Source organism: Nannizzia gypsea, genomic scaffold (genome assembly GCF_000150975.2).
Source record: "Nannizzia gypsea CBS 118893 supercont1.4 genomic scaffold, whole genome shotgun sequence".
In the NCBI taxonomy this organism is placed as follows: domain Eukaryota; kingdom Fungi; phylum Ascomycota; class Eurotiomycetes; order Onygenales; family Arthrodermataceae; genus Nannizzia; species Nannizzia gypsea.
The window spans coordinates 932468-955614 of record NW_003345198.1 but is presented as its reverse complement, the minus strand read 5'-3'; the positions used below and the strand labels follow the sequence as shown (position 1 = coordinate 955614).

The 23147-nt window shown below is 46.4% G+C and overlaps 11 protein-coding genes and 1 non-coding gene across 12 annotated transcripts; 5 read left to right on the top strand and 7 right to left on the bottom strand.

The window, feature by feature from the left end:
- Window positions 1–953: 953 nt before the first annotated feature.
- On the bottom strand, window positions 954–3394 carry MGYG_05010 (hypothetical protein; the record flags this gene model as incomplete). The annotated part of the gene is made up of 9 exons (XM_003172370.1): window positions 954–1337; window positions 1433–1646; window positions 1719–1846; window positions 1903–2005; window positions 2129–2393; window positions 2453–2525; window positions 2589–2633; window positions 2740–3245; window positions 3331–3394. 9 exons carry the CDS (start codon window positions 3392–3394, stop codon window positions 954–956), a joined length of 1782 nt encoding a protein of 593 aa, XP_003172418.1.
- Window positions 3395–3866: 472 nt separating this feature from the next.
- MGYG_05009 (hypothetical protein) lies at window positions 3867–5290 on the top strand (the record flags this gene model as incomplete). Its single annotated transcript, XM_003172369.1, has 2 exons — window positions 3867–4827; window positions 4896–5290. The coding sequence occupies 2 exons, from the start codon at window positions 3867–3869 to the stop codon at window positions 5288–5290; spliced, it is 1356 nt and encodes a 451-aa protein (XP_003172417.1).
- A 110-nt stretch (window positions 5291–5400) lies between these two features.
- On the bottom strand, window positions 5401–6093 carry MGYG_05008 (hypothetical protein; the record flags this gene model as incomplete). The annotated part of the gene is made up of 1 exon (XM_003172368.1): window positions 5401–6093. The coding sequence occupies one exon, from the start codon at window positions 6091–6093 to the stop codon at window positions 5401–5403; it is 693 nt and encodes a 230-aa protein (XP_003172416.1).
- A 589-nt stretch (window positions 6094–6682) lies between these two features.
- Window positions 6683–6798, bottom strand: MGYG_10012. Its single transcript, XR_001951132.1, has one exon. It is a non-coding gene; the product is annotated as a 5S ribosomal RNA (ribosomal RNA).
- A 1495-nt stretch (window positions 6799–8293) lies between these two features.
- On the top strand, window positions 8294–8869 carry MGYG_05007 (hypothetical protein; the record flags this gene model as incomplete). Its single annotated transcript, XM_003172367.1, has 2 exons — window positions 8294–8425; window positions 8477–8869. 2 exons carry the CDS (start codon window positions 8294–8296, stop codon window positions 8867–8869), a joined length of 525 nt encoding a protein of 174 aa, XP_003172415.1.
- Window positions 8870–9002: 133 nt separating this feature from the next.
- MGYG_05006 (hypothetical protein) lies at window positions 9003–9700 on the top strand (the record flags this gene model as incomplete). Its single annotated transcript, XM_003172366.1, has 4 exons — window positions 9003–9006; window positions 9054–9138; window positions 9195–9436; window positions 9507–9700. 4 exons carry the CDS (start codon window positions 9003–9005, stop codon window positions 9698–9700), a joined length of 525 nt encoding a protein of 174 aa, XP_003172414.1.
- A 503-nt stretch (window positions 9701–10203) lies between these two features.
- MGYG_05005 (hypothetical protein) lies at window positions 10204–11067 on the bottom strand (the record flags this gene model as incomplete). Its single annotated transcript, XM_003172365.1, has 2 exons — window positions 10204–10463; window positions 10530–11067. The coding sequence occupies 2 exons, from the start codon at window positions 11065–11067 to the stop codon at window positions 10204–10206; spliced, it is 798 nt and encodes a 265-aa protein (XP_003172413.1).
- A 675-nt stretch (window positions 11068–11742) lies between these two features.
- On the bottom strand, window positions 11743–12206 carry MGYG_05004 (hypothetical protein; the record flags this gene model as incomplete). Its single annotated transcript, XM_003172364.1, has 2 exons — window positions 11743–11992; window positions 12019–12206. 2 exons carry the CDS (start codon window positions 12204–12206, stop codon window positions 11743–11745), a joined length of 438 nt encoding a protein of 145 aa, XP_003172412.1.
- A 959-nt stretch (window positions 12207–13165) lies between these two features.
- On the bottom strand, window positions 13166–14844 carry MGYG_05003 (glycerol kinase; the record flags this gene model as incomplete). Its single annotated transcript, XM_003172363.1, has 3 exons — window positions 13166–13405; window positions 13473–14640; window positions 14708–14844. 3 exons carry the CDS (start codon window positions 14842–14844, stop codon window positions 13166–13168), a joined length of 1545 nt encoding a protein of 514 aa, XP_003172411.1.
- Window positions 14845–15946: 1102 nt separating this feature from the next.
- On the top strand, window positions 15947–17243 carry MGYG_05002 (aquaporin-3; the record flags this gene model as incomplete). Its single annotated transcript, XM_003172362.1, has 3 exons — window positions 15947–16347; window positions 16449–16992; window positions 17073–17243. 3 exons carry the CDS (start codon window positions 15947–15949, stop codon window positions 17241–17243), a joined length of 1116 nt encoding a protein of 371 aa, XP_003172410.1.
- A 1212-nt stretch (window positions 17244–18455) lies between these two features.
- Window positions 18456–21502, top strand: MGYG_05001 (hypothetical protein; the record flags this gene model as incomplete). Its single annotated transcript, XM_003172361.1, has 4 exons — window positions 18456–18822; window positions 18904–20819; window positions 20898–20999; window positions 21059–21502. 4 exons carry the CDS (start codon window positions 18456–18458, stop codon window positions 21500–21502), a joined length of 2829 nt encoding a protein of 942 aa, XP_003172409.1.
- Window positions 21503–21652: 150 nt separating this feature from the next.
- On the bottom strand, window positions 21653–22998 carry MGYG_05000 (oryzin; the record flags this gene model as incomplete). Its single annotated transcript, XM_003172360.1, has 3 exons — window positions 21653–21894; window positions 21991–22633; window positions 22690–22998. The coding sequence occupies 3 exons, from the start codon at window positions 22996–22998 to the stop codon at window positions 21653–21655; spliced, it is 1194 nt and encodes a 397-aa protein (XP_003172408.1).
- Between the last annotated feature and the right edge of the window lie 149 nt (window positions 22999–23147).

Below are 23147 nucleotides of genomic sequence, written 5' to 3'. Positions count from 1 at the left end.
CTGGTTTTTATAAATTTCGCGCACAGTTGTATGTAGATATAGGCTTTCTGTCTTATTTGTAGGAGCTCCCCGCTGACGGATCAGGGACAGTTTTACTACTATAGAGCTGTACTCTGTTTATATTTTCTATTTCGATAGAGGTGAAGGAAAGTCATAGTTACTAGGGCGATAGACATTGAGATTGATGCATAGGGCCCCATGCCGTTCCTCTAGAGAGGAGCCAATATTGTTACCGAAGTATCCCGCAGTACCTCTATCATTACGATATTATTGATCCACGGTTCGCGCATAACGAAGTCTGGTCTGGCTGTAAGGGGCGGCGGGATGACATTAGAAACTTATGAAGCGAGGAAGATGGGTGTATGATATACATGATATACTTTTTCCTACTGCCTCATAGTCGATGTCATCGCCTATGTCGTACGGAGTATTTGGTCTACCAACTATCGATGTAAAGCAGAAAGAAAAGGGGCACTAAGAGGACATAGAGGGTAACTATACAGGGCACACCAGAGGTCCTACTATGACTTCCTGATAAGAGCCATTTCAATCTGGAGATAGCTGCAGCTCCTCGCTATCCGACTCTGGTTTGGCTAGGCTTTAGAATCTGCTGGCGATGCACTAGAATAGCAGGCTGGTATTGTAGAATCGGTAGCCTTCTTTGGACCAGGGCCATAGTGGGTAGTTATCTTAGCGGTTATATGGTGGCGTTGAGACATAGTCTCTTTTCGGCTTTTGTTAACCAGTAGGGTTGTCGGTGGATTAACAGTGTCTAAGACAATGTCATCTTTAGAAACAAGGGAAAGACTAAATAAGAATGACTAGTTAATGAGACAAAGCAACCAAAAATAATCAAAAACATACGGCAGTCACTCTAAGTCTATAACTATCCAGCCCTCTAAAGTTGAGGTTGAAATTACTATCGTACTAGAACGTGGTTTATCGGGGTCTAGTTAACCTTCCATTTCTTGCACAATAGGCTCCCATTTCACTCTGATAGGTTCATGCTTGCTGCTTTTTATCCTTCGCCCATCTTTGGTCCATAGCTGAAACTGCAAGTCTGCAGGTCCAACAACAACTTTCACTATAACTTTTATTATCCAGTAAGCAGGCTTGAAATTATACCAACGATGATTCTTTTGCTTCTTATCAACAGCGTCCATGAAGATATCAACCTCGCAAATAGTTCTAACACCGCCGTGAAACATGCTTCGGGGAAGTTGATCCGCGGGCAGAGTTGACATGACAAACTTGACTTTCCATGGCCTGTCTAACTCCATCGGCTCAAGTTTCTTCTGGAATTGTTTGCTTACCCCTGCCTGTGGGATGGGATTGCCCTATCAAGTGCAGCAGTTAGCATTTCAATCCCAAGTAAACGTCAAATATGTCAGTCAGCCTAGGCTAAGGTGTTAGAGAATTGACTGTTTCGCACCTGAACAATGAGCCAATCAATTTGATTGAGCGCGTATGTGGTTTTGTCGCGTTCGTCGTACCGTACTGGCTCCCCAAGGTGTTTATGAGGCTCATACATTTTATCACATATGATTCCGTAGCTCACTCGACACAGCCGAGACCCAAGGGTCACAACTCCCTGCTTGAGCTGTTGAGCTCGATCCATTACTAGGCCCTCGACTACTGCAAGCTGCCTAAATATCGATGAGAGAGTTAGAACCAATGTGACAGACCTATGCATCAAGAATAAGTGAGCCCAAACCTACGGTTCGTCTGCTATGAGAATTTGCATCCCTTCAATGCCATGCACCGCACCCTCATTTCCATATCTCTCCAGAAGCCCTCTTCTCACATAAGGTGAGCTGCCAAATCCCCCAGACAACACAAGGTATGACTACTTTCCAATGTTAACAAGAGGGAGGGGAATGAAGCACAATTGAATCTACTAACTATTCGTTTCAGAGGATGCATTCTTTGAACGCGGGCAATTTGTTCGTCGAGGAGGGAGTACATCTCGGTAAGCTTTACGTCGAAAAACCTTTGGAGCTCCTGTCTGAGAAGCTATTAGTAACACCTCGAAGACAAAATTCGACAGATAAAGAAAAACGGATACATAAAAAACGATGCATAGAAATAATATTTGGGTTAAATCGAGAAATAGAAGGTAGGAGTGTACCTGGAAATAGATATTTGAGAATTGTATATTCCTGCGTCAGGATAATCTGACCCTGGGTTCAGATAGGGAACATCCAGCTTTAATGCAGGAATCTTCCACGTCGTGTCTGTGCCAAACGAGCATTTGAACCGTTCAAACCTGCCAGATAACATTCTCCATGCAATAACGCGGGGCGGAGCAGGGAGAAACTGGCGGATCTTTTCAAGCTTCTGCGATACCAGTTGGTGGACACTCTTGTCTATAAATACCGAGCCGATAGGTTTTCCTGGAATGTGGTTAATTTATTTCAATGCTTGAGCAGTTTGGATAGGGAGCTCTCGGAACCTTCAACATAGTCCAGGGGCTCAAGTCTAGTAGGTTCCCCAACTGGCGATATAACCCTCAGCACGTTGACGTCCTGCCATTGCTGTTAGCTATCAATCTGCTTGCCTTTGGTTGACTATTTAGTGAAGGTTCTCACCGTTGTCCCTCCACCGGCATCGCAAATGAGGATCACATCATCTTTCTGTCAAGGAGGTAAGTTACTCTCTCTCTATCTCTCTCTCTCTCTTATATTTTCAGTATCCAGCGGTAATAAATGCGTTATTACTGCTCGACCAAATTGCTCTCACCTCATAATGCTGTTTGCATGCATAAACCGCTGCCGCCTCCGCCTCCGTCAACCCAATGACGACCCTATGGTTCGGTGAATCTATTTGCATGTATTGTACAATCTCAGCACTCATGCGCGGATCTTTCCAAGTGGTTGGGACGCTGTATATGAATTCAACGCGACGTGAGCCGAAATTGGGAAATATGCTGGCAAAATACGAGATAACATGCTGATAGATGCAGCGGGTATAGTCTCGAAACCAAACGAGGGCCTCCTCGCGGCTGGGCGCATCTGGCTGGTCGTCCAGATGGTGTGGATATAAGTGCAGCTTGAAGTATTCTTTCACGTCAAGGCCGCTATCCTCATGCTCGCACTGGAATCCCCAGCTTTGAGCGTCGCTGCCGCTCGCATGACGGTATGCTATCTGAGTCGGGACTTTATTTGCGAGCTCGCTGAACAATTTTCCAGGCCAATGCTGGATGGCTTTGGGCGATGGCCATGCTGGAGCAAACGAGTAAGCAACTCCTTAATATCATAATGAACGTTAGTTAGCCCTGGTTGGTCACATATTTATTTAACTATTTAACTTAAATATAACTAACCAACTTACCAGTGCAAGTCATACCAAAATCCACTCCCACCACGATGTCGGGAATCCAATCGTCTATCTCCATAGATGAATAACTACAGTTCTCGTCCGGTTTGCTCTTGTTTTTGACTCGCTGGAGCTCCTGACACCCGCAGATGCATAAAGATTTGCTGCGCAGACGGCTAGGGGGGCTTCGTCTTTATCAATTGACGGGAAACGCCCCCCTCCCCCAATACCCTTGAAAACACCCTGCTGCAGGTGAAAATTGGCCCTGCAAGCCCCTATCCCGTACAGGTCGACCAATTAGTAGCAAGCACACGCACTATTTAACTGTTGGTCGACATCGTAACGACAAGGGCGATCACTATCCCATGTACTCCGTACTGGCATTCAATCAAAAGGGCCCCCGATGCCATGCATGGCTTACCCCGGATACATATTTTGGTCGCTCACCCGCTGTTCTTCCTAACATCGCAGAGACCTGACGCTCATTTCACCGTTGGTATTGCTCGAGCGCATGAGTATTTCCGTGGATTCGCTGGTTGGATTTTCGCAAAATGGCCGCTTCTTCTTTATCTAGCATGCCTGGTCTTCCTACGACTTCTCCCCCTCAAGGCTTTCCAACTCCAGGTACCAGCCCAACCTCCTCTACAAGCCCATCGACCACGAGTCCATCGACCACAAGTCCATCCTCCTCTACAAGCCCATCGACCACGAGTCCATCGACCACGAGTCCATCGAGCACACCGCCAATAGGTTCTGGTCAAATTCCCGGGTCTAGCAATGGCACAGACACATCAACAGGCTCGGCCACTTTGACGCCCTCTAGATATCCAACAGCCAGTGCGCGGCCTAGCCAGCTTCCTGCATCCAGCAGTGGCTACAGTGATGGAGTACTAGCTGGTGCAATAGTTGCCTCTACCATTGGCAGTGCCATCCTGACCTGTTTGGTCGCGTACTTTTGCTTCTATCGGAATTCATCAAAGAGGGGGGCTGGTCCCAAGAACAAACGCACACAGAGCGATAACCATGACACCGAGGTCAATGGTTACCGTAACCACCTGAGTGGCGCACTCACACTTCCTAGTACTCAGCATAAGTCGGATACGCTCTTCTCGCGCACTTTACATGACGATAAATCGAACTTGGGAAGCTACATTCCTAACTCGGCTGATGATCAAGCAGTTCGCAGCCGCGTTTTAACTGCCTTTGAGCAAATTGCTCTACATGTGGAAAATTACTACTCTTACAACTCTTCGTTGAATGCTGAGCCTTCCTACTTAACTCAGGATTCAGAGACCATCGGCCCCTACAATTCCCCTTTTCTTCCTGCGCCGGCCATTTCTATGTTGGCCCAGTCGAAGGACAAGGTACCGGTCATTAAGCACTGCCTAATCCAGACCATCCTTCCTCTTGTTTTTCATACAACTCAATATAAACACCATTCCAACGAAGAATCACTCCTTCCGCCTCTATATGCTGCATTCACATTTCTTGGGGAATTACAATCATATCAAGGTAATATACATTTCTATTACGGCAGAATAGGGAGACATGAGAGCTAATCTTTTTTCTTTCCCCCCAAGATGTAGCAGCAAGCCAGGTCCAATTTCACTGGAGAATGTTATCCGCATACGGCTATCGAGGAGTATCAGCAACGCAGAAGCAAGCTTATAAAGCTACACGAAACGAGAAAATTTCACGAGTAGTTAAGAAATTCACAGCTGCATTCCAAGCTTATGCTAGCCTTCAGTATCCCGAGTCAGCACGGATACGCCACTTAACTAGTGTGGTAGAGGACGCTGCAGATTTGGGAATTTGGCTCTTTGAACAGCCGTGTGGGTTTGACTTTATCTGGGATAAAGCAGCCGTGGGGAAAATCAGTATATCTCCAGCAATGGTAAAGGTATCTGATGAGAATGGGCAGCATTTACACGTTGAGCAGGAAATGGTCGAATCTACTATCGTCTCCTATAAGTAAATGCCCAGTTTGATTAGATATGGCTCAGCTAGAGAAGAGCTGCGGATGTTATGCAGGAGAATTGGTTTCCGTAAAAAGCTCTATGAGGGTTAAATAATCGAGTAGTTAAGTTACCGTGTGATATCGCCAGAACTCGGCAATTCAGCCAAAGCACTAATGGCCGGAGAGCCTCTATCCGCTGCACCACCAGTACTATGTTTACTCCGTCTCCAAACCAGCATTTCATTCAGATCACTGCCGAGCGGGGAGACAATCCCCATGTTGCTCTGTACTTCCACCGCCCAGCTAGACGAACGTTCTAGTGGTGACAGCGGGAGTAGGTCGTCCGTCGTGCTGGCAGCAACAGGAACAGGCGACACAGGGGGACTGGGGCCGGCGCGGCCATGAAGGGTGGTGATGGCAGACATAAGGCTTTGATGGCAAACCATGAGGCGGGCATACTTGTCAGATAGCTTGTGTGAGTCCCTGAGCACCCAAAGAAGACGGGTACGGAGACGGATTTTCCCTTGCAGTGTCTCGCGGTCGACACGACTGGGCTCGAGCAGAAGAGCGACTTCACGCGCGGTGGCACTCGTTTCGGCGATGATGCGGTCCATCCACCTGCGCTCCCCAGCATCCAGCCTCGGCCCTTTGAGCTGGCGGAGTCGTTGAGCTTCACATACGTCGTCGAGGATGTGGCGGATCGTTGCAAGCAGGTCGGTCGTCTGCTCCTCCACCGCTTGCAATTTAAACGTATTCTTGACAGTGGTAGCGGTTGTCGAAGTGATGGCTGTCCCAGGGAGGTTCGTAGGAGTCACGGTCATCTTGCTCGTCCGTTTGTTTCCTCTCTTCTTTATATATAATTATACATATATGTATCTATATACATATATCTATATATTGTATGTTCGAAGCAAGTCCTTGAAGCCCTTTACCTTCGATCCACAGGATATCCTAATTTAAGGGCACCCGGCGTCAAGGGCGCTCTCCCCGGCCGACATGGAAACGGCAGGCCATGCATGTTGAATGTGACTCTGCCGTGGAGCTGCATATCAGTCCCCTGGGACTCCCCTCCCGCGTCACCTAGTTATTGGTCCAAGATGCACCCCCCGTTAGGTGGAAACATTTACTTTGCACTGGTATATATGCCCGAAGGCTGAAAGGCAAGGAGGACAGTATTCGAAAGAGCTGGCAGCTGGACAGCGTTGGACAGTCAGGTTGTACAGAGTATAAAAAGCACAAAAATAGAGTTGCGGCTTCGGGTGAATCCGGGTGACTCCAGGTACATCCAGGTACATCGTTCAGGTGATGCAGGCGAAGAAGCCGGGAAAAAGCGGCGATGACGCTTTCCTCGATAGAGCAGTTGGTTAGAGAGAAAGCATCAAAAAGCAGCAAAAAAAATGGGTGATCAAAAACATACGACAGTCGGGATTCGCTGGTGGTCACCCACCCAACTACTAACCGACCGGCAAGTGGCTTAAGTACAGCTGAGCGGACGGGAAGCTCTGTTTTCCACTTCCTGTGGTCGTATGTGCTGGTCTCTCAATTGACTATTAGTTATATAACTTCTGTCATTAGTTATCGTCCGCCATAACTAGCAGTTACCTAACCAATGAGTTAACTCGGTAACTCGTTGGTTTGTTGTTGGACCACAAGAGACAAAAAAGGGCCTAATCTCCTAAGGATACAACACTTAGGTAACTAACTAGGCCAGAAATCTTTTAGGCGGCCCCCACCCACAACCTAGCACATCCACGCCTGTATATATTTCGGCAAGTGTCCTAAGGCCCCATCTGACACTATATTCCTCCTCTCTACCAGTTTTACCAATATTGTACTCCGTACCCTGTATGCTTATATATCTTGGTAGTTCAACTGTTGGGATATGAACCACAGGACCATAGGACAAAAAGGTCTATGTGCCCCATGTTCTATTGGAACATGAGCCGAGACGGCGAGTTGTAACAACAAGTGGATGACTAATCCTAACATCAACTCGGTATTAGTTACTTTACGTAAGCAGCCACGCCAGTTAGTTAACGACCTTTCTTTTTCACGTTCCTTTGGACTTCAAGGACGTACGGTCAACACTGCGGCTCCGTCCAGGTTGGCACGGCGGCAGCATAGGGGCTCCCGCTCCACATACTATTGTTGGCGGAAGTGAGCGCTTGATCCGCCAGCCCCTTGCCTACCCACGGCCCAGGATGGCCCTATATCATACTTCAGTGATACCCACTGTTTGAAACCCGCTGGACCGGAGTTCACAGTTACTATAAGGAGTGAAATGGTGATATAGCTCTATATTAAGAGGTCTAAGAGATTAGACGAACTACAGGGTATTTGACAATATGGCTGTCTTGCTGTTTGGCTGCGCGAGGAAAGGGGCTTTAGCTTCTGCTTGCTTCATTAGCCCGGCTTCTAGATGATGGCCCTGCGAAGAGGAAGTTCAGATAAATTTTTAGACAGACGGATATTTCTTCGCCATCCAGACTATACAGCAATGCAAAATGTCACATCCCCGGCAGCCAGTCCAACTTAGTGTGCTTTTTCGCAATGAAGTCCTTTCTTTTACTTCTTCTCTATGCTTTTGCCATTCTGTCAATATACCCGGTTTCGTCAGAATTGTTAGACCAAGATCGAGAGCTTTTGAGGATCCATGGGGCTTTCAATGAGTTCATTTCTCGGGGCCAGATTATCATTGAACTAATTCCCCCTTTATCCTTCATTGTGAGCCGGTATGCCAAGTCATGGGCACCGCTCATCGATGCTCTTAGCCTCTCGGTCTGGTGTTCTCTATTGATAAAGGGTAGCTTTTATTTGCGTACGGTGCTCTCTAGAGGCTATGTTTCGTTCGCTTTGTTTTTTATCGGGTGGTTGGTCGTATCTTAGAAAACCAAGGTAGATCTACCTTTTTGGACGTCGAACACTATCGCAGAAGGTCTTATGTTAGTTGTTTTCTCCTATTTCTTTTATATCCGCGACGTGTCTTCTACATCTCGCAGCGTTGAATCTATAATTGGAGTCATGGAGGCTCTTCCAGTAATTGCCTTCTCACTAGGATGCAACACATTCGATGCAAGCTTCTGCTACGGCTATGTATTTGTGCATCGACTTTCCTCTACTTCCGCAAATATTGCAGATCAGACTCAATCAGTGGTACGAAGAAAGCCTCAGACGCCTTGAGACTAATGCTAACTTATAGTATAGAAGAAAACTCTTACGTGTGCGGCTCTCATTTTGGTTCGATCATGTCTTATGCCTATCCTAATTTTTACTATTACGTATGGCGCCGTGTTCCCAGCGTCGGATATGGCAGCAGGCGGGAACTATAACCTACATTTTCTGTCAGCGCACTTTCGTCGGGATCTGATCCCGGATAGTCGCTTAATTAACTCATCGTTCTTTGACCACCCCGTGCCGTTATACTCCTTAAGGCCCTCGACCCCTATGAGTCTCTACCTACCGCAAGCAGGCTTCCTCTGGAGCGACCACCTTGTCTGGAATCAGGATTACGGAGTTTTCGATACCTTACCTGCCTACGAAAAAGATATTAAAAGGGCTCGACCTGATATTGGAACAGAGCCTCAACCCGCCTCCTGAAAATTGCCGTCCTACCGCTCATTCTTTTTAGACAAATTCAATCGACGATACCCTTGGTCTTTTAAACGAGTCGGACTAGAGGATGAACATATGCATACTCAATCCACCTTCTCTGGTGACTATCTGCGGGATCATGAGTTTGTCGTTGTTTAGAGTGAAATTGATCAACACTATCTTGGGGTAGAGTCAGGAGCACAGTCAATTATTGATCAAGAACTAGAGGTGGGCTCTGATAGAACGAAAGAAGAGTTTTCACGGCTCCGAGTAGGGTATGTATTATCGCTGGTACCAAAACTTTGAGAAGATATAGTAATGATCGGTTTAGGACATCTGTTAAGGAATTAGAACACTGCCTATGGGCCTTAGAATATGATCCATTTTCCGACAATGGATTTAGGCTATATAACCCGATACACAAATGTTATCTAGCATCGATCTTCCGAACATTCCCCGATTACGATAATGGAGGCAGCAACGATACAATCATTGCGCAACTTAATTTAGAGCTTGAGGCGGCTTGTACTTTTGAAGCAAATAACATCGCGTCGAGAATGTACGTTATTGAAGGTATGTATAGCGCATCTGAATTCTATTTGTTGCCTTATCGTTTAACTAAATTCAAATAAACTACCCCTAGGGATGACTTCACTGCAGAATACCAACCGTCAATGGGGCCTTCTTTTTGACAGCTTTCGTTCTTATATTACCCCCATTATACGATTCTATTTTCGTGGTTATTCTATTCTCCAGGCGACCTACAACCTCGCACAATTCCGAGCATTATACTCCAGGCTTCAGGATACACCACTACTCTTACTTAAGCCTATATAACCTACGGGAATGCGCCTAGGCGCTCTTAAGGAATATTTTTGCTTACTAGTTATAACGTTTCATTTCTCTTTGTATATATATCGCCGTCGCTGCCCACAGGATACCTATAAGGGCAGCAGGAAAGGTCACCTAGTGCCTGAGGGCCACGTCGATATAGGCTCTATAGCTGGAATGGCTTTTGTTTCGCTACGGCTTATATGGACACAGGTATTCTTAAAGCAGATGATGTACGTTCCACAACTTCCTGTGTTTGTGAGCGCATTAGTGCTAATACGCCTACTCGAAACTAGAATCTAATCAATACTATTACCGATTCAATGATATATCAATTCTATGAAACTGAAAGAGGGTGCTAGCTTAACAAGGGATAGTAACCAAAGATGATGATAGAATAAAAATATGAATGGTGTAAGGGCCTTTCTTAGAGTAGAGCTAGTACTATAAACCAAATACACATGCGGTAAAATATACTGATTCAGCAAGAAGGAAACAGACTCCATACTTCAAGGTGATTGGGATGTTCCTCGTGGGCATGGTGGGTGATTATCCAAAGGGACAAGCCAATGTAATTCATTAATAGGCTCTGGGACGTCTTGAGCGTAGTGTTCCAGGAAACTTGGAATACTATCAAATACCTCGCTCTCCCCCATAAACCAGTCAACCCGAGCATACCGCCAGCGCCATAGTTTGCCTTCTTTCTCATTTCGACAGAGTATAATAAAGATATAGCCTTCTGTAGAATCTCCAGTCTCCCACCCAGCAGCTACCTCATAGTTATAGAGCCACATCTCTCTCAGTGTATCCTTTATATATTCTTTTGTTAACACACGTCGTTTAATTCTGGCTTCGGAATCCGTACAGCCAGCCCAAAGGGGCGGCGAACGCTGGCGGAGCAAGCCTACTCCAAATAATGAGTCAACGTGACGCATCAGAGTCTTGTATTCTTGAGGGATCGAGACAGGGAAGGGCACGGAAATATGCGTATTGTCTTTAAGAGCTTTCTCGAGGATGCTGATATGTGCTTCGGTTCTCATATCGGCGCTCACGCCAGGAGGCTTAAGGCTTTGGTACTCTATGACACCGTCACAACCGGATTCTTTAATGACCTCGTCAAAACGGGATAGTAACTCGCGCGGGTGTTTGAAATTAGGTAAATCGCAGCCTAGGTATTGCTCGCACGAACGCATCTGCCCCTCAATAATCAAAGATTCATCCGCATCCTCCCAGTTTGGTCCTAGTTCCTGTTTCTCGCCTTCACGGATAAGCCACTCTAGAGACTTGTAAGCATCCTCTGCAACAACTTTGCGGTACTTTTCGATGGCGGAGATAACCTCCTCTGGAGTGCATTCCTTAGGCGGGTTGCCCATGGTAGCTCTATGCGGTAATTTGGCGAGAGGTGTTAGTTGAGCGCAGAGTGTGAATGGTATTATTCAAGACTTTCCTCCCTGTTAGCTATCTTAAATAACAGACAAACAAAATATGAAAAAACCTATCGGCAGCTCCGTTCGAATGTTGGCATGACTCGGGTAATATCGGAGCCCTAGACTTAACACAACTAACAATAACCCACATTCTCTCAAAGTGATATAACATGGAAGTTATATTCCGCCGTGGGGTGGGGGGTATAGAACAGAGAGGGACCATAGCCAGGAGATGGACACCAGCAGGTACCATGCACCTAGAGGTTATAGAACAGCCCGGACATCTACCTATATGTATGTAATATAAAGAATGGGTGGATAATTATACCACACCGAGGCAGGGATGCAGTAGTTATATAAGTATACATATATACACACGTACATAGTAGTGGAGTCTCTACTTATTTCGGACTTCCGAATGAATGGGTCTCATCCACAGTGGCCCTCTGAAGTCAAACCTATCAAGAACCCAGGCCTCAATGACATTATATAGCAGGCTGCGAGGGGTAACGGCCATAAGAGGGTCCAAACACTAGGTAGAAGCATTTGCAAAAGTGAAATATAAGGAGCGGTTAGATACATAAGCATATCTATAACAAAAAAGCGTCCGTTTTACCAACATTAAATGGTGTAGAACCTGTACTCCGACGCAATGATATTTCTCTTTCGAAATATCTCGTTCTCACCATCTATCAGGACTAGTCGGCCGTCGGAGTCAAGCTTGCTCTCTGGCATTACTGAGCGGAGGTAGCTAGTAGTCACAGCTGGTACGTCTCTCACCCATGATGGCATGAACAGAGGGTCATAGGGTGGGTATGGATCACTTCCATGCTGGCGATGAATATGCTTTCCATTCCTACGCACGCCAATGCTTAATCGCCAATTTAGCGCTAGTACCAATGCCTCAGTAATACAAGCGAGTATTGCATAGCGAATAGGATCCGGATCTGCTGGATCTGGTATCCGGTGAGGCTCCCACGAATTCTAAGCGGCGAAGTCTGGCGTAGCAGTCGACATTTCATTCTTAGCCACCATGTCACCTTTATCCGTGGCCGCGCCTTCGCATTGGGACGGCGGTCCGCCATTTCCACGGATGCTGTCAAGCTGTCTGAAGAATATCAGTCGGTTCCGTAGAGCATATGTGGCTTAACAAAGATTACCTCTGTAGGATAGACATTAGCTCAATCCACTAGGTAATAGTTTTGCCCGCACAGGGTCCCTTGTCTAGTTATATCCTTATTCTGAATGATTGGGTATCCGATCTATGGTGCCTGCAATTCCTTGCCTGATGGGCCTGGCAAAGATTGATGTCCATAGTTATATAAGTGTTCGTTATGCGGTTTGCCGAGAGAGCTACTCTTTGGACGTAAAAGGCTATTACTAGGCACTATAAGCTCAGTCATCAATTCTTATGCTTATATCCAAAATAAACCACCCAATAGGGCTGCTTCTTATACGTAGATTGAAGTGCGGCTCAAATCGCGTGCAGTTATCTGCGTAGTGCGTTTTATCTGGGCTCCACTAACAAGTATGACAGTTTTATTCACGTGACCAGGGTTGCCCTATGATTATGTAACTAATGTTCTGTATATAAGTGTTTCGGACGTCAATTTCAACTCACTCCATGCCCATACATCAGTCAATTACTTGAATCAATTTATCTCTAGGGCCTATTACTCGAGAATTTACGCGGACTACGCAAAAATTTACAAAAATTATTCTTCCAAGTTGGTTTCCAAAACGGTCTTCAAGCCTGCTCACATTTTACCTCTACTTAATCAGAATTGCCCCGTGACAGGATGGACAACTTTCTTGCCCTTCAAGTACAGGGACCAAAGGTCAATCAGAGTTCGCTGTATACCCTGGTTGGATGAAGCCAGGCATCCTGACAATGGCTCCGTGGTTATCACCGCTGGTAGTCAAGTTTTAAGGGTAGAAATCACCCAACGTATCGCTGCTTGTATTCCCTTTCGTCTATGGGACTAAACCGGGCAGTGTATAAGTACAAATAAGGGATTAAGCCCTAGGGTCTTAAGAAATGCCCTTAGTTTGCCCAACCTCGGCACATTTCCACAGCCTTTTCCCAGCGGGAGAACCGTTTGTCGGCGTCTTCCTTTTTAATGCTCGGGCTAAAGGTTGTTTGGCCTTCTGTGTTGACATCTTGGAGCTCCTCTATGCTGCTCCATACCCCGACGGCTATACCAGCTGCAATCGCGGCACCAAGTGCCGTAGTCTCTCGCATCTTAGGGCGGTTGACGGGAATAGAGATCAAGTCCGCTTGCGTCTGTTGAATTGTCAGTTAGCAATTCAGACTGTACAGCAAAAGCTTTTACCGGGACAATGGCACATACCTGCATCGTTAAATCGCTAGCGCACATTCCTCCGTCAACAGCGAGCTCGGTGAGCTTATGTCCACTGTCTTTTTCCATGGCATCGAGGATTGCCTTGGTCTGGAAACATGTCGCCTCAAGGGTCGCTCTGGCAACATGGCCTCGTTGGGTATATGTCGTTATCCCAAATATAGTTCCTCTCGCATCATCGATCCAATACGGGGCAAAGAGCCCGCTAAATGCTGTGACAAACACACATCCACCGTTGTCTGGTACAGTCTCCGCCAAGGTCGTCAAATCCTTGGAGCTGTCCATGAACTTGAAATTGTTGACCAAAAACTTGACACTCGACCCCCCAACAGCAATGCTTCCTTCAAGGGCATATGTGAGCTTTCCATCTTCACCACCTCGGAAGTCGAATGCCACGGTTGTTAGCAAGCCATGCTTTGATACTACCGGCTTCTCGCCAATGTTGTATAGCAGGAAGCAGCCAGTGCCATATGTGTTCTTAGCTTTTCCAGGGGTGAATCCCTTTTGACCGACGAGTGCCGCAGATTGATCTCCTAAACAGCCAGTGATGGGAAATCCTTTAAGAGCAGAGAGGGCCAATTTGCCATAAGCCTTTGGGTCTGCAGAATGCACAATCTTAGGCAGATGGATCTTAGAAGGATCAAGGCGGAAGAAGTCAAGCAACCTCTCATCATATTCCACTCGCTCAAGGTTCATAAACATAGTCCTCGATGCGTTGGATGGATCTGTTACAAAGACATCTGCTTTGGTACTGCCGTTGAGCTTATAAATAAGCCAGGTGTCGATGGTGCCGAACGCAAGTTTTCCCTTGTCATATGCCTCCTTTACTTTAGGCACATTATCGATCAACCATAGCACCTTACCGACGGACGGATAGGTGGACAGCGGTAAACCACAGATTGGTTGCAGCTCTCTGTAGCCTAGGCGGGTTTTCAACTGGCGCACAAGGCCCTGTGTACGGGTATCGGTCCAGACTATAGCATTATACAGCGGCTCGCCCGTCTCCTTATCCCATACTACCGTCGTTTCCCGCTGGTTAGTGATGCCGATTGCTTTGATGGAATCAATCTTATGCCCTTGGGTTTCGAAATCGGCAACGGCGCCATCTATACAAGCAATAACAGACTCGACAATCTCATTTGGGTCATGCTCATGCCATCTACAATGTATGGGTTAGCGGTTTGGGAATAACAGAAAGAAAGAATAGGAGTATCCCAAACGCTTACCCTGGCTGCGGGTATATCTGCTTGAACTCAAGCTGGTGCGAAACAACCACTTCTCCGTCTGTGTTAAAAATGAGAAATCGGGAGCTTGTTGTGCCCTGATCTATCGATCCGACGAACAACTTTCCAGATGCAGCCATTGAACTGGTTTATTTCATGCCAAATACCAGTGCTTTCGGAGTAAGAGCGGCGAAAAGGATACAATAATAATTATTGAGGGGAAAAATATGCATGCGGGACAAGGCCGGTGCCTCTTATCTGTCAAGCAGGCTACTAGGCCTCCGTACTTGGGGTAACCTAGGACATTCTGCATCGCTTACACGTAAGTTTGGCCGATTGCATCTCGGCACATATCTCTGCTGGTGATACCGCGGGTCGGCGGACGAAACAGCGTTAGTTAAAGTGTCTCGGCAACTACGGGGATTCCCGATGAACCAGCAACCAGAGTTTCGCACTTTTTCCACCCCAGCATAGCTTTACTTTACTTCTATGACTTGATAACTCGATGGAAGTAACTCCCATTCCACAACTTAATTACCCCAGAATCCAGATGTCTATCAAGCTGGAGAAAATTGCGGAGGTGTTCATCACAACTGTCGCTGTCCACCAACGAGTGGCGTGATCGACAACTTGATGGCATGGGGACCCCCTGTCAGACTAGCGCAGCCTTTAACATGCGCAGTCTGGACTGGATATCAAGCCCGACGCCAGTTTTGGTATTTCGATTCATGCAATTGGATTTTAGCCTTGATGCAGCACAAACTTTGTTGCTGCGACTCCGTGCTTCGTTGCAGAAGGATTCGCCTGTCATATACCTGATTTTTATACTTTTTGGTCGGTTCCGGCCGACCCTTACGCTACACATTGAAAGCTACCCTACGATGCACGGAGGACACTGAACAGGTTCATGGCCGGACCAAAGGACGATCCTAATGGCTAAATTTGTGCCACCTTTATTAAAAACGGAAGTTGATCGCGGCATGGCAAAGCATGGCACTGCTAAGGCGACACAAGTCCTGAACGGCCATGCCGACAGTATACCAGGATCCTTCCTCTACGTTTTTGTCCATGCACCTGTATAAGATCGTTGATCTCCCCGTGGAGAAAATCTGCAGAACCTCGTGCAGCTGTTATTATTCCCTTCTGCGGATCATCTACTCCTTCTAGCGAAGCCGTTCTCCCCTAGCACTTTTCTATTTTTTTGTGGTTCTTTTCATCCGTCAGCTTACCTACATTTCATACATGGATGTTCCGGCAGTGAACGAGAGTTGGCCAACTAACCCAGTCAAAAATGGGATATCTTTCTCCCACACGTTGCATAGTGAGAATGGCAGGGCTATCTCTCAAGGAAGCACCGAAAGGGGACACAATAGCCCTTCTTTGAATGGAATCGGAATTCATTCCACTATCCACGGCTTTCCTGAAAAGCTGCAGGCTCCTTCTACTCCACATTTGGTTCCTGAGGATGTACCCAAACCCGCCGGACAATTACTATGGACCAAAATACGGACCAAATTCCGCGAACCTTTTGCTGAATTCTTTGGGGTATTTATCATGATTCTCTTTGGCGATGGTGTTGTTGCCCAGGTCGTCCTAAGTGAATCAAAGAAAGGAGACTATCAATCGATATCGTGGGGTTGGGGGTGAGTCGCATTTTTCTACTTGGGGACAAAGAGTACAAGGAATAAAAACAGGCAACATTTCGAGAATTTATCTCTTGTTTCTAACGATAATTTTCCAATAGCCTCGGAGTCATGCTGGGCGTTTATTGTTCTGGAGGGATATCTGGAGGTCATCTCAACCCCGCGGTAACCTTCGCAAACTGCGTCTTTCGGAAGTTTCCTTGGAGGAAATTCCCTATCTACATGTTAGCTCAGCTCCTTGGAGCATTCTGCGCAGCCGGCATTGTTTATGCAAACTACAAATCTGCTATTACCATCTTCGAAGGCGGACCCGACATCCGAACCGTGGGATTGGACACCTCCACAGCCGGCATATTTTGTACATACCCGGCTCCATTTCTGACTAAAACTGGTCAATTCTTTTCAGAATTCATTGCTAGCACGATTCTGATGTTTTGCATCTACGCGATGGCCGATGATAAGAACTTTGGTGCGGGAAAGTTAATGCCCCTTGGGCTGTTCTTCCTCATATTTGGCATTGGTGCTTGCTTCGGATGGGAAACTGGGTATGCGATCAATCTTGCTCGTGATTTTGGGCCTCGATTGATGTCCTATTTCCTGGGATATGGACATGAAGTATGGTCTGCTGGAGGATATTATTTCTGGGTGAGTTACTCTTACTTCTATTTCCATTTCTATCACCTTCTGAATATGAACCTTACCGTTGACGGATATTTTATACTTAGGTTCCAATGGTCGCTCCGTTCTTTGGCTGTTTATTTGGTGGCTTCCTATATGACGTATTCTTGTACACCGGCGAAAGCCCTATCAATACTCCGTGGATGGGACTGGACCGTTTTATAAGACCCAATCGGGAAGTCTGGTCAAATACCAAATCTGTTGACCGACAAGTGTGAAGAAAAGATCGAAAAAAGAAAGTTTATGTACTGGGATCATATTATTTTCTCTACTACAGGAACTATTCTTGGTGATGAATTGACAGACAAAAAAGTAGTATGATTTTATGACCTTGCGTTTCTTAATACTGTCGAAATGGGGTAAACTGACTCTAAAAATCTCTTTACAGGTCGAGGAAGCCTCGAAAAGCTAAAACAAAGTACCAAACACCGACATGTGCAGTTCACCTTTTCTATCTCTCTTGCAGCCTTAGCTCTACTTTCTACCCTGAAAATGGCCGGTGAGAGGGGTAAATACGTATCTCGGTCTTCGTCCTAGCCACCCGAGTGCTTGAAGGATTGATGAGGGGCACATACCCCGGCCGAGCTGTCCCCGTCGTATACTTTATCCAGCTACAAGGGTAGTTAACTAAACTATGGCCGAGGTAGATGAATATGAACAAAGCGGAGATATAACCAAACATGTGTACACTATAAAAGAAGCCGACGGGCGTCAATACACTTTGCTTTATAGTTAGCTCGGCCAGCGAAAGGGAGTATTACTCCAAGGCCTAGATGTATACCCTTGCGAGGAGCGAAGGAAGAAGGCTTGGATTTCGCATGGGTATCGAGTTGACTAGAGGTCCGTGAGGTTAGAGTAACATCAGCCAAAGAACGGCATGGAACTTTTGGTAATCCTAAAATGTAACGTGGCATCCAATATCAATTCTTGTTTCCATGTCTATTCAATCTACATAATTCAAAATCACTCCTAGAGCCTTCATGTTCGTCCTGAGTAGAGGTCAGTGAATGAGGCTGAGAGTCAGGTGACCGGTTGGTTGAAATCGTCAATTCCAACGTCGATTTGAGCTTCAACTTCAACTTCAACTTTACAACCCCAAGGCACAGGAGATACTGGTAAATAGTCCTGGAACTATTTCTTATTCTGACTGTTGATATACCCTACTTTTACGTATATGTCACTCTCTAGGTGGTGTCCAGCCTACTCCAACCTAGAGACACATACCATTCTCCCGAGTCCAATGAATACCTCTGCCAGAGTTCATGGATGAGTGAAAAATTTGGCCAGCCGATATTCACGGTAACTTCCGCCACATGGATTTTAGTGGCTCCGAATAATGGTTTAAAACCTCAAAACAATACCCACCACCGCGTTCTCTCACTCTCCTCCCCAAATTATTGTTTATTTTTAGGAAATCAACAATACGCACCATGCCAACTCTAAAACAACTAACCTGCCATATTGAATGGGCTAACTGTAGCATACCATTCAAAGAATATGGCATTACTTATCGAGATGGGTCTGTTGAATGTCTCATCCCTGTTCAACCCGCCTCGACCCCGTTTTCCATCCGCCTCACCTCCAGTGGTTATATTGCCCCTGGTTTGGCCATGTTCGTTTACATGGATGGCGTCTACCAATGCAATCGCAACAGAGATGATTTAGTCGTGAAAAAGGGATATTTTAAAGGTAAGACAAGAACTAAAGATGTCAATTTCTGCGTCCGCCAGAAAGAAGAACGCCTGGCAGATGGGAGTTGGATTGGAAGGCCATGGAGATTTGAGCCACTTCAAAAAGGTAAACATATCTGATACTCTGTTTCTTGTTTCTGCTCCTCATGAATATATATACCCAATGTATCGCTAATATGCTCTCTAGTACAACTTATGCCCGGTATGCCAGAAGTCAACAAATCCCATTTCGATAACTTGGGCGAAATATGTGTGGTTGTCCTTCGGTGTGAGTCGCGGCATGATCAGTCCTCGCTTGAAGGCTCTCTCAGCCCAGAATCAGCTATGGCATTTGGGCCAGATCTGGATGGTAAGGCCGCTCTATACGAATTTTCATTGGCATTTTATGAGATTTCGAACATAAAACTGATGTATAGAGGACACACTGCAGACCTTCAGAGCATCTCAAGTGATGAATGCCTACCCAGCCCAATTGTTACTGCCAAGGAAAATGATACAAGTTGTGGGATTATGGGAGGATTGTTTGACGGAGCAAATGATTCTAGACACCGCAGAAATGATATACGTTGCTGCGAATCTTGCGCTCGCGAGGACCATGAAGTTCCACATGAGAGCCGTGACCGTCGCCAAGGCCACCGATCCTCCATAAACTGTGGAAAATCCAGACGGCACCATCCAAATACTGTTAGGCCAGAACCCCGGTGTCGGGTTCACTGGGAAGATCAGCCTCAGCCGGAGCAAGAGTCAGACTGGGAGAATGGATGGGAGTCGTATGACACAGAATCAACCGCAAGTTCAGATCACATCCGCCGAGGATATCGATATTACAGATCAAGGAGACCAACTGATCGCATCACAAGGCAAGAAGTTGAGGACTCTGATAACTCTTATTCTTACATTCGAGAACACCGCTCCAAGCCAAGACGGTCTCTGTCCCAAACGCCGAAACAAGATCAAAGTACGGGATGGAAGATTCGGAAAGCATCTGGGAAGATATCTTCAGAAGCGCCAAAAAATTGTCAAAATCTAGTATCAGAAGAATTGCATAGCGGTAACCGTGGATGTGCCCCTTCTATTATCCTCAATGTCAACTCAGCTCAACCGGCACAGGAGGTGAAACCAGACATTGGCCATTCTTGCCACCAATGTTCAAACACCAAGTGCTGCGCGACAGACGATGCTACAGCCGATACTACAGACGACGGCTGCTATATAATCTCTGACAATAAACGAGTTAGCGGACGCTGCCACCATCATAGTCGGCATCGTCATAATCGCACGCAAGGAAAGAAAACCCAAGAGCCCAATCCTAATGATAATACCACAACAACGAATACAGACAATGGTGAAGGCAATGCTGGTGGTAGCAATACTTCAAACAGCAATCAAAACAATAATGATTCATCATGGGATAATAATAATGATCAAGGCGATTCGAATTGGAACGGGAATAACAATGATATCTCAGCTGGCTGGAACGACCAAGACAATCAAAACAATGCTACAAACGACAATTGGGGACAAGACCAAGGGAATCAACAAAATAACAATACAGATGACTGGGACAAAGGCAATTCCAACTTCGACACTAATGCCCAAGGCCAGCAGCAGAGTACTTCCTGGGACAATGGCAATCAGTCGAATGGACAAAACTGGATGGCACAGGGTGGAGCATCGGGTAATGGGGATGCCCCAGCAGCTGGCTGGCCAAACAATAATTCAAACGACAACCACGGAAACAATAACAATGGGCAATTTGCTGCTATTCCCAGTCCAAATAATGGATATAATAACTTTCAGCCTGGTCCATCAAGCCCGCCGCCTCCGCCACCTCCTCCAATAATCCCAGTCCAAGCTCAGGGTCCAATATGGAAATCTCCACCGCCCATCCAAAGAGTTCATACTCTGATTACGCCATTCTGTCAGGGCCAGGAAGCGAGCGAGCCCCCATTATATACAGTTCCCGAGCAAGTTGCCCAAGAACGATCACTCTCTCATCAAGTTCAGGTTGGTAGATCTTCAAGGTATTCCCACAAGATTAAAGTCCCGCAATACCTTGATACAATGGAGGAGCCGTACGCAAAATTTATTTTCAAGTATCGGGTCAAAGGCAAGTGAATCACTTAGCAAATCTTACCACCGGACTCACTCCTAACCTACGCCTAACTAGATGTCGTTGAGTCGGAGATTGGCAAGCCAATTGAGCGAGATGTTGAAGCTGAAAGAAAACTTTTGGAGTCTCTTCCTCGAGAGGAGATCCTCAAGCAGCTACTCCACGTTCAGGTATGCCGTTTTTTTTTTTGTCAGTCTAATACGTATATTGTATATTGACGGTCATTTAGGGACTGCTGGCTGCTCAGACTCTTGGACAACCAATGGTGGTGCCATCTCAGGGTCACCCTCAGGCCTCCAGCTCACCGCAAGCCCAAAATCAGCGAGTCAGCTCAAATGCCCAGCAATATGCGCCAGCTCAGTATCAAAGTCCACTGGGGAGCAAAAATGGCCGCGTTAATCACTCCAACCATGGTTCACAATCCGGTCCTTCGCACTGGAATAATGCTCCAGCCCAGGAAGAGGTCTTCACCGTTCCATCAAAACTTACAGGCTATAATAATAGGGCTACTAATCCTCCTCAGAGTCCTCCGCAGAATAATAATTTGGCAGCTTCCCTTACTGCTGGGCTACAGAATGTCCAACAACAGCAACAGAGCAGTTCCAAGGGCAACAATGACGTCCCTGCGTGGAATGCCCAACCTGCACAGGATGACTCTGGTGGAACTTGGTAATTGCACTACAGACCCTTCCCCTCCATGGGCCCCAGAGAATTATTACTCAGTTCAACATGTATCATAGCTGTATTGCATTACTATGCTATCACTAGCTCCGGAACTATTTAATTGACAGCTCATGTAGGCTACGTAAAAGATTTTCCTCATTCATGCTCCGCTGCCGTTGTAAAGAAGCTTGTCAGTGGTATTGAATCCGGCATATTTGATGGCCGGATTGGCAAGCTCTTTGAGGCGGCGACAGACTTGCTCAGGAGCAAGACCTTCAGCAGCCATGATAAGTCCACCAATACCACAGACATGAGGAGCTGCCATAGAAGTCCCAGACATGATTCCGGTGCGGTTATGGGGTAAAGTGGACCGAATGTACTCTCCTGGCGCGAACAGGTCGACTGCCATGATGAAAAATGTTAGCCCCTTTTATATGGAATCAAATGCGAGAACGAGTTTCGAGTTTTGTACAAGAACAGCGGCGTAGGTAAACTTACTGAGCGCTCCGTAGTTTGAGAAGTATGCTCTGGTATCGTTTCTGGTGCTTGCAGCCACCGTACAGAGTTCAGGGGCAGAGCCAGGCGAGAGGAACTCAGCATTTATAGCATTATTACCGGCAGCAACAGAAATAAAGATTCCTGCTTCCTGTGCACGTACTGTGGCCTCATTCACAGCTCTAGAGCGTCCAGTGCCGAGGCTGATGTTCATGACGGACTTGCCTAGAAGGCCGCGTTTTTTGGCATCGTTGATAGCCCAGTTAAGCCCGTTAATGTATTTGGTTGTATCACCATGACCATAGCAGTCAAGAACTTTGACAGAGACAATAGATGCTTTCTTGAGGATACCAAAGCTCTGACCGGCAACTGTGCCAGCAGTGTGAGTTCCGTGGCCAATGCAGTCGATGTCTATGTGGTCTGCGACGTTGATACCCCAGCGAGCACGGCCAGTGAAGTCAGACTGATGGATGTCGATACCACTATCGATTCCATAGAAGGTGAGGTTCTCTCCTTCTCCATATGTAGACACGTAGTCATGGCTGAAGTTCTCCATGTGAGAGATACGTGCAAGGCCCCAGGTGATATTTTCCTGCTTGATAGTAGAGGCAGCCTTCATCTCTCTATTTGGTTCAACGAATTCCACCTGGATACTGGATTAGCCGTAATGTATTCAGTTCAGGCTATCATAAGATGACTTACATTCTCGTGGTTCAAGATCTCCTGGATGGTGTCCTTGTCAAAGCTGCCGCTGTAGGCCTGCCATCCTGCAATATCCCAGGTAGAGCTGAGTCCTTCTGTAAATGGAGCAACGCGCTTGGCCAGGTTTCGACGGTGAGCTCTCTTCAACCAACGGACGTGAGAGGAAAATTGATGAGAAGAGACACCATTCTTCATCACAACGATGTACGCGCCTGGGATGACGCCGTGTGAGTCGAGGTCAAGGAGCTGAGCAGCATTGACAACCCAGAAGAGGGTAAAATAGATTACCATAAGCTTGAATATAGACATTATGGGTGTTTTCTTTCTCTTAGAGTTATCAGGTTTGTTTCTTATGGGGTCAAAGGTGTCAATATCTGATGTGAAAGATGTTTGTTGATAGAAAGAAGACAGGCAGACAAACAACAGGACAGGAGATTTATATATAAACAAGAGCACTC